This window comes from Nanorana parkeri, unplaced genomic scaffold (assembly GCF_000935625.1).
Source record: "Nanorana parkeri isolate BGI_ZX_2015 unplaced genomic scaffold, ASM93562v1 scaffold1097, whole genome shotgun sequence".
Lineage (NCBI taxonomy): Eukaryota > Metazoa > Chordata > Amphibia > Anura > Dicroglossidae > Nanorana > Nanorana parkeri.
Window position 1 is genome coordinate 362,166 of NW_017307365.1, and position 8,917 is coordinate 371,082.

At 42.7% G+C, this 8,917-nt stretch overlaps 1 protein-coding gene across 2 annotated transcripts in view; it reads left to right on the forward strand.

Moving 5' to 3' along the window:
* The window catches only part of CRTC1 (CREB regulated transcription coactivator 1), a 134,543-nt gene that overhangs the window by 40,607 nt on the left and 85,019 nt on the right, over window positions 1-8,917 (forward strand). For both annotated transcript variants that reach the window (XM_018567814.1, XM_018567815.1), the window contains exon 3: window positions 4,362-4,499. In XM_018567814.1, the coding sequence (XP_018423316.1) occupies window positions 4,362-4,499 (138 nt within the window). The remainder of the gene's footprint in view (window positions 1-4,361; window positions 4,500-8,917) is intronic.

The window sequence follows — 8,917 nt, forward strand, 5'->3', positions numbered from 1 at the left end:
ATTATTGTGGTTAGGTATGGTTAACTATAGTCCTGCTGTAGAACCATGCCCATTTTAAATGGAGGCTCCACCCCTAATTAAACTTCTCTCTCTGCCTACAATGGCTTGCTGGACGCACAGAAAAGAAAAGGGTTTCCCTGGAGATTTTTTTTGTGAAAATTTGAATGTTGGAAACTATGCAGCTATCTCCCAAGAATATAAGCATGTGTGTTAATTCAGTAGAGGGTTAACATTTGTCCGGTTCAAGTGAGGACACAAGCCAGATTCTACTTGCAAGCTTGTAATTATGGATGTTTTGTCAATGACCACAATGTATTAAAAAAAAAAATACTTATGAATTCAACTTATGACTGTTTATTTGCTTAATGATGTTTTGACTTTTTCATGTATCTTACTAAAGTACAAAGATTTATATGGAATAACGCTGAGCAGAGGACAAGGAACCGTAACAAACTCCAGCACAAAGCAGGGAAATTTAAAGCACAAGTCTCTGCAGTTGAAAATGTCTAAAAATCCACATAGTTTAGTTTATCTTGTTAAATTCCACAGAACATTGCTTTTTTTCAAAATTTCAGTCATTTATGTTTTGTTCCTTTTTAATAGGGAGAATCGAGGTATTATTCTTCTCTACATTCATATAGTTTAGCATAGAGAATTTAAATGTAGCAAGTCATTACAGGGGGAAAAAAAAAGTATCATTAGCCTTTAAAATATAAAATTTGGCTGTTTTGTGTTTTGTATGTATATAATTTTTAGGAATTCATTCATAAGTTAAGTGATTACAAGAACTTTCAGTGGAAGATATGTAGAGGCTGACTTGATTTAAGGACTGAGGAGGTAGAGAGGAAGAAGCTAGCAGATAATTATGGACCGAGGATGTGTGAGGAATTTTAGGGCCTTTTAGGATGTTGGGAGACAGAGTAGATGATTATCATGTGTCAAAGTAGGTAAAGTAGAAGATCTGAAATTCAAATTTTCTAATAAAACTATTGGGTTAATAAAAAAACATTTAGGCATAAAGGGCTTGTTTCCACCAAACGCAGACCAGATCTGCAAGAGTTTCTGCACATGCAGTGCAGTGGGTTTTGCCGCGTTTTTAATGCGTTCCGAGCCGTTTTTGGTTAAAAAAAAACAATTTTTTTGTTTAAAATGGGCTGCCAGTCCGTTCCAGGGCGTTTGCATGCGTTCCAGAGCAGGTAAAATAGGGCTTGCTGCAGTTTTTTTACATGCTTTGGAACTGAACGCTGCGGTGTGAACTAGAGCCAAAAAAATGCCATTGGAATACATTGGACGCAGTTTTGTTCCGGTCTGTAACTGCTCGGCTCTGCTCCTGGAACGCGCTTGGTGTGAACAAGGCCAAAGACGTGCACAAACTAGCCAAATTGTAGCTAGGCTACAAATTAAAAAATGTCTGCCACTCATAAATGCAGAGTTTATTCTTATATCTCCGACTTCTTTGTTGATACCTCATGTATGCAGATTAAAAGTTGTGCATGTATGCATGTTCTAATTGTTTGTCCAGTGTGTGTTACATGTGTGTAAGGTTTCTAAATTTATGTGCTCTTTTTGCCCAGAAGGAAAAGTGAAACACTGTACTTCTGGTTACAAGGTTCTCATTATTCACTCCTCAAATATGTCCATGCTGGTACTTGCAAATGTGCTTCTTAGGCATCCAGTGCAATCACATAGGAGTAGGAAGTCCTCAGCCCTGTGTTGGTTCCAACCTAGGGAGTAGGAGCATATACAGGGCTTTTTCCTGCATGGGCCAAGCACAGGCTCACTTTAACCCTTCCACTGACAGCTTTTTTTTTTGCATTTTGTACACATGTTAAAATGTACATTTTAGGCCTGAAGATTACTTAAAACCCCTTAGAATTATGCATTTCCTGGTAGCAGAGACCCTGTTGCATAAAATGGTGGCATCTGCGTTTTTTTTGTCACAAAATATTAGTGCAACTGTTTATCAAACCCACATGGCATACATCGGCAGCAGAAAAAATGGTTAAAGGAGAACTATGAGGTGAGTGCTTTTCACTGACATTATAGTTCTAGCCGACCTGTGACAATGAGACTGTCACAGGTCGGCTCAGTAGATCGGGAGGTGAGCGAACATATTCCGGCGTTCGCTTACCTCTCGATCCTGTCACGGCTCCCTTCCGTGACAGGGGAGGGGCTGGATTACCCCCTCCCCGCTTCGATCTGCCAGCGCTGACTGGCGGAACAGATGGGGGAGGGGGTGGGTACAGCTGGCTCTGCCTCTAGATAGGCAGAGCCAGCTGTCAGTCACGCAGCTGGGCGGATCCAGACATAATTGTCGATATCCGCTTCAGATGCGGCATCTTAGTATACTGCGAGCAGCAGCTGGCGGTATACTGCGGCGTCTGAGCCTAGGGTGACGGGAGGACGCTAGTTTGGCATACAGCCGAACAAAACTGTTCCCAAAACCGCCAGGTCAGTATGCCTTATGTCCATGGCATTTACCATTCTGCTATAAGCTCATGGTCCCCTTTAAATTAATAGCTGTCATCAGCGGCTGACAGCTTTTAACAAAAATTCTGGGCTCCCCCCGCCGGCACCTCTCCACCCTGCCTGTGTCTCTATGGATCCCAGCTGCTCTCCCCCGCTTGTATGGACTGAGACAGCAGGGATCCGAATAGAAATGGCCAGCGGAGGAGCGAGCCGCTTGATGAGAGAGGAGGCGCTGTCAGTTTCAGGATGACAACGGCTGTGTGCATGGCCGAGCAGAGGATCGGTAAATATCAGTAATATTTACTGATCCTCTGTGTGCAGTCCAAACACTGGAGTGATCAGTTGATCACTGCAATGTTTGTAAATAACTGGGGACACATAGTACTATGTGTGAGTTATGTTATGTCACTTCCTGTTCATTTATGAATTTCTCAATGGGGAGGAGCATTCACTACAGAGGCTTCTCCCCATTCAGAAACTGGTTGATAGTAAATATTTTACTATCAATAGTTTCTGAATGAATGAGAAGCCTCTGTACTGAGTGCTTTCCATTAATTTAGAACAGAGGCTGCAGAAAAAGAAATTGAGTACTCTGTGACCTTCAAAAGGGGAATGACCCCATAAGGTTCACCGTAGCACTACCCACCCCCATCCCCCCCAAAAGTTAAAAAAAATATTTAAAAAAATAACTAATAAAACCCCACAAACCCTCCTTCCCCCATACACAAAACATACACGTGCACCATACTGTGGCGTATGCCATGCAAATGTGCTGCAGTGCGTTGTCAGAACTATGGGGCTTTTCCCCATAGTTCTCCTTAGGGTAACGGGAGGACACAAACTAGCGTCCTCCTGTCACCCTAAGCTCAATATACCGTGAGCTGTAGCTCGCAGTATACTGAGACGGCGCAGCTGAAGCGGATCCCGACAATTATGTCAGGATCCGCACAGCTGCGTGACTGACAGCTGGCTCTGCCTATCTAGAGGCAGAGCCAGCTGTACCTGCCCGCTCCCCCGTCCGTTCCGCCAGTCAGCGCTGGCGGGGAGGGGGGAATCCAGCCCCTCCCCTGTCATGGCAGAGAGCCGTGACAGGATCGAGAGGTGAGCCACCTCCCGATCCACTAAGCCGACCTGTGACAGTCTCATTGTTGAAGGTCGGCTAGAACTAGGAGGTGAGTGAAAAGCACTCACCTCATAGTTCTCCTTTAACTGGCAGCGCATGGCAAAGCTTTGTGACTCATTGCCGTGCGTTGATACCTTGTGTTGCAATTAAAGATACGCCTTTATCATTTTATGACGACACGAACACCAACACATCGCAAAAACGTTTTTTTAGATAAGTCGCTAGTTACAGTTTTGCATGCCTTCATTTTTTTACCTTTTCGCAAAAGAACAATTTAAAATCTGCAAATAATTGTTATTTATTAACTCAATACAGTTTTTTATCTTTTAGATTTAATTGGAAAATAATGTATGTGCACTGATACTGATTTTAGTGTGCTTTCATCAATTGAATTGTGTATTTTTAATATTTGAGAAACATTTGTGCTATTATCGCAGGGCCTACATATTTAGTAGCACCATCTTTTTATTCTGCCGGGCCTGTGCTTTCAGAAAATATATGGTTTGGTTTTTTTTTTTTTTTTTTTACAAACTCTAGCAACGCAGCAGTTGAAAATCAAATCCATGGGAAAAATTGCTGAGGTGCAATGCGTTCCGGAGGGCTTGAAGCGAAAGGGTTAAAGGTTTTTTTTTTAAATCTATTTTTCTAATTTTATAAGTGAGAAAAGTCATGGGTTAGAACACTGTCTTTGTCTTTTTTTTAATTTTTTTTCTAATATCAATGTGCTTTTGAAACTTAACGTTTACCAAATATTCTCTTATTCTTACAGACTCCTTTTCAGTCTTCTGGGTTAGATACCAGTAGAACAACTCGGCATCATGGTCTAGTGGACAGGGTGTATCGAGATCGAAATCGTCTTGGATCCCCCCATAGAAGGCCTTTGTCAGTAGACAAACATGGACGACAAATATCCTTGTTTAATGTTTTGTTATATGTTAACGGTTGGAACGATTAGTTGTATAATTTATTGTAACAGCAAGAGAAAAAACAGAGGGGGGCAATTCAACTTATGCATTAAGTATCGTTGTAAAAATACAGACATCCGGGAGCTTCCTACATCTGAGTAGGCGTATTTAATCGTCCTGTCAGCCACTCACACTCTCCGATGTCATAATGCAGAAGTGATGTGTATTACATGACTTCCGCATTCTTGTGCCACTCTCCAGCTTCAGATCCTGGAGAGAAGCTGATGAAGCAGATCTCTACTTCATTAGCTCCTTTGGGGTTCCCTAGGTGACATTAGGGGTCTTGGACCCATGATGTCTCCATAAAGAGGACCTGTCACATCTCTTTGCTATCACATAGGGGGATTTCTTAGCCCCCTATGGGATAAGAAGAAAGTTAAGTGAAAAAAAAAAGTTACAAAAAAATGTTTTCAAGTCACACTAGAAAAAGAATAAAAAACCCACAAATTTGTTTAAAGTCCCCAACTATACATACATACATGCAAACATGCATCCGGGTGCGAAAACGACGATTGCGCCCATTACGCCACACATGTTACATATGGCCGTGAACGTTGCAGTGAGAGCAATAATTCTATGGCCATTAATTACCGATAACTCTAAACTGATGAGCGGTTAAAGCTTTGGGTTTGGGCGTGCGCAATTTTAAAGCTTGACATGTTTGGTGGCTATTTACCCAACATAACCCCGTCTTTTATATTTTACCAAAAAATTGGGTAATAATTGTATTATAATGTAAAAAAAACAATGTGAAAGCAGTTCTTCCTTCCAAGGTTGCCACCTAATTATTGAGGAAATAAAATATAAAAATAAATAAATACCTAGGCACAACAAATAAGTCATTTTCTCCATGGATATGCCTCCCCAGACCATCACTGACCCACCACCAAACCGGTCATGCTGAACAAAGTTACTGGGAGCATAACATTCTCCACGACTTCTCTAGACCCTTTCATGTCTGTCACAGGGTGCCACTGGCGGACCTGCCAATTCTGGTGTTCAATGGCAAATGCCAATCAACCTCCACGGTGCCGGGCAGTGAGCACAGGACCCACTAGAGGAGGTCGCGGCCCTCAGGCCACCCTTGTGAAGTCTGTTTCTGATTGTTTGGTCAGCGACATTCACCCCAGTGGCCTGCTGAAGGTCATTTTGTAGGGCTCTGGCAGTGCTCATTCCGTTCCTCCTTGCACAAAGGAGCAGATAGCGGTCCTGCTGATGGGTTAAGGACCTTCTGTGTCCTGGAATTTCCTCCATGCTCTTGAAACTATGCTGGGAGACGCAGCAAACCTTCTGGCAATGGCACGTATTGATGTGCCATCCTGGAGGAGTTGGCATGCCTATGAAACCTCTATAGGGTCCAGGTATTGCCTCATGCTACCAGTAGCCAAATGCAAAACTAGTGAAAAACAGTCAGAATAGATGAGTAGGGAAAAAGTGGCCTCCCCCTGTAAAACCATTCCTGTTTTGGAGGTTGTCTCATTGTTGCCCATCTAGTGCACCTGTCGTTAATTTCATTAACACCAAAGCATCTGAAACTGATTAACATCTCCCTCTGATACCTACCTGACCTGATCAATATCCCAGGAGTTTCATTGACTTCATGCTATACTCTGATTAATAAGTGTTACGTTAATTTTTTTCAGAAGTGTATATATATAAAATATTTCTGTTGGCCTATATGTTGCACCTGTGTACTTTTTTCCTTTTTTTTGCTATATTTTATTGCTTCAATTGTTAGGTGACAACCTTGGAAGGAAGAACTGCTCTCTCGTGTTCTGTTAACTTCTCAAGAAATTTTTAAATCTAGGATTAATGTATTGAAACCATGCTTTTTCTGGAAAATCTAGATGTCACTCTCGCTCCATACTGTCCTGTACAAATTTTAAATTTTAGAGAGACAGTTTAAAAGCTGCCATTTACTGCTTTGCTTAGCAAGGGGCAAGTTGGACATACACAGAGAGCAAGGATTCTTCTCTGCAGCATGCTAGCAGGGGATAGGCTTTTCTACTAAAGAAAATTAACTGTAAGGCTGGGCACACACCTTATAACCATCGCAAGACTTTTGTCTTGCAATGGTTGTAAGTTAATTAAAAAAACGTACGATCTGCCTATCTTGGACAGGCAGATCGTACTTGCGATGATCGCAAGCCGCTTCCACCTGAGGGGCGGGCTTCCGATGACCGCAATGCCGAACGGGCAGTGTGCGCTTGCGCACACCGGCCCGTCCGGCTTTTATCTTAGGAACATGCTACACACCCGCCGAACATCGTACGATGCTCGGCGTGTTTTCGAACATGTTCGTAAGTTAAGTCATGCGACCTTACAGTAGTAGAGGTCGCACGGCTTCCACACACCTTACGATAATCGCGCGATCGAGGGATTTCCCGCGATTATCGTAAGGTGCCCAGACACCTTACGATTATAGGACAAAACTTTTCATCCGATGATCGAATAGTCGTACGATTTTTGTACGGCAGCCCCATCCTACCCCGATGATCGCAAGATTAATTTAGCTGTAATTAACAAAAAGCACCAGGACGAAATGCGGTAATTGATTTGCCGTATTTTCTTACAGAAGATATTATCACCACATATTATATTTAAAGTGTTATTAAACCCTAAACTTGTATTGGCTATTTCAGCTGCTGGCATCAGCACTTTTGTATGCAGTTTCTTCATTTGAACCTTTCCTTCCTTTCTTTCAGTTTCAGCTGGTCTCATAATCGCTGCCCCAGCTTTTACATTCCCTTGAAGGGTCCTATGGAGCCACCTGTGTAATGCGCCCCACCTGCCTGGGCTGAAGCTGTGTCTCCCTACACTGTTTGCTTCAGTACAGACAGCCCTGAATCCTAGGTCAACAAGCCTTTCCCCTTATTTTCCTTCCTCCAAGCTAATAGATTGACAGCTGCTTGAGAATGTGCTGTCCCTTATTAACTCTTCCCTCTGAAGTACCCAGTACATGTGCTTTCATAATGGCAATTCGGGAAAGCTGTGCTGAGGGAGCTGGAGCCAGTGGGTTTTTTTTTTTCTAAGCTGTAAGTGCTTGGGCAAAAATATTAAGCAGTTTATTGGGGAATGATTATTTGGTTGAGGTAGAAAAGAAATGTAAGTTTTAACACTGTTTTTTTTCTTTGGTTGCTCAGATTGTACATGATTTTTCTGGTAACTTATCAACACCAGGTACAGCAACATCTTCCACATTATACATTTACTGGACATTATAAAAATATAAATCCAGATTCTTACCTGTGGTTGTGGTGAAGGCTTTCCTAATTTTGTGCATTTTAGGTTAAAAAAGAGGCTATTTTATTTTGACAGTATATTAAACTACATGTACAATATTTACAGGGTTATTCACAAAAGGGTGAAGAGTTTGGAGAAGGCAGGAGATATGAACAATCTAGGACAGGGGTCTCAAACTCAATTGCCTCGAGGGCCACTCGACAAAAATTTTTCTCCCATGGGGGCCGCTCGCTAAATTTCAAACTTTAAAGGAGAACTATGAGGTGAGTGATTTTCACTCAGCCTCATAGTTCGAGCCGACGTGTGACAGTGAAACTGTCACACGTCGACTCAATAGATTGAGAAGTGAGCGAACGCATAGCGTCGCTCGCTCACTTCTCTACCCTGTCCCTGCAGAGAGCCGTGGCAGGGATCCCCCCCATCCGATCCTCCAGCGCTGACTGGAGGAACGAACGGGGGAGGGGGGCGGGTACAGCTGGGTCTGCCTCTAGATAGGCAGAGGCAGCTGTCACTCACGCAGCTGGGGGGATCTCGACCAGTAATATAGTGATCCGTCCCGGATCCATAGTTCTCTTTTAAAATAAAATGTAACTATATGCGATATGGTACTACGGACCCCAATACTCACAAATAAGGCCCCATTCATATCTGTAGATTTAGGTGCAAATATGGATTCCTGCGTCAGAAACTTGTGTTTTCCTGCAGCAGGAATCCCTAATCTGGTGTTTACACGCGGCGGCTGTCACCCATTCAAGTTAATGATCAGGTGACAGCAGTTGCATGTAAATGCCTGCACACCGCATTTAATGATATGTGATATTATTACATGCGTTTGGAAAACATTCTCCCTGGTTACACAATCATTGCGTCCAGGGAGAGTAATTTATTCCTAACCGAATGTAATAATATCGCATATCGTTACATGCGGTGTGCAGAAGTTTATATGCAACTTCTGTCACCTGATCATTAACTTGAATAGGTGACAGCTGCCGCTTTTAAAAGCCAGATTAGGGATTTCTGATGCAGGAAACGCATGTTCCTGATGCAGGAATCCATAATTGCACCTAAAGATACAGGTGTGAATGGATCCTAATACACTTATACTCTTTCTACCCCC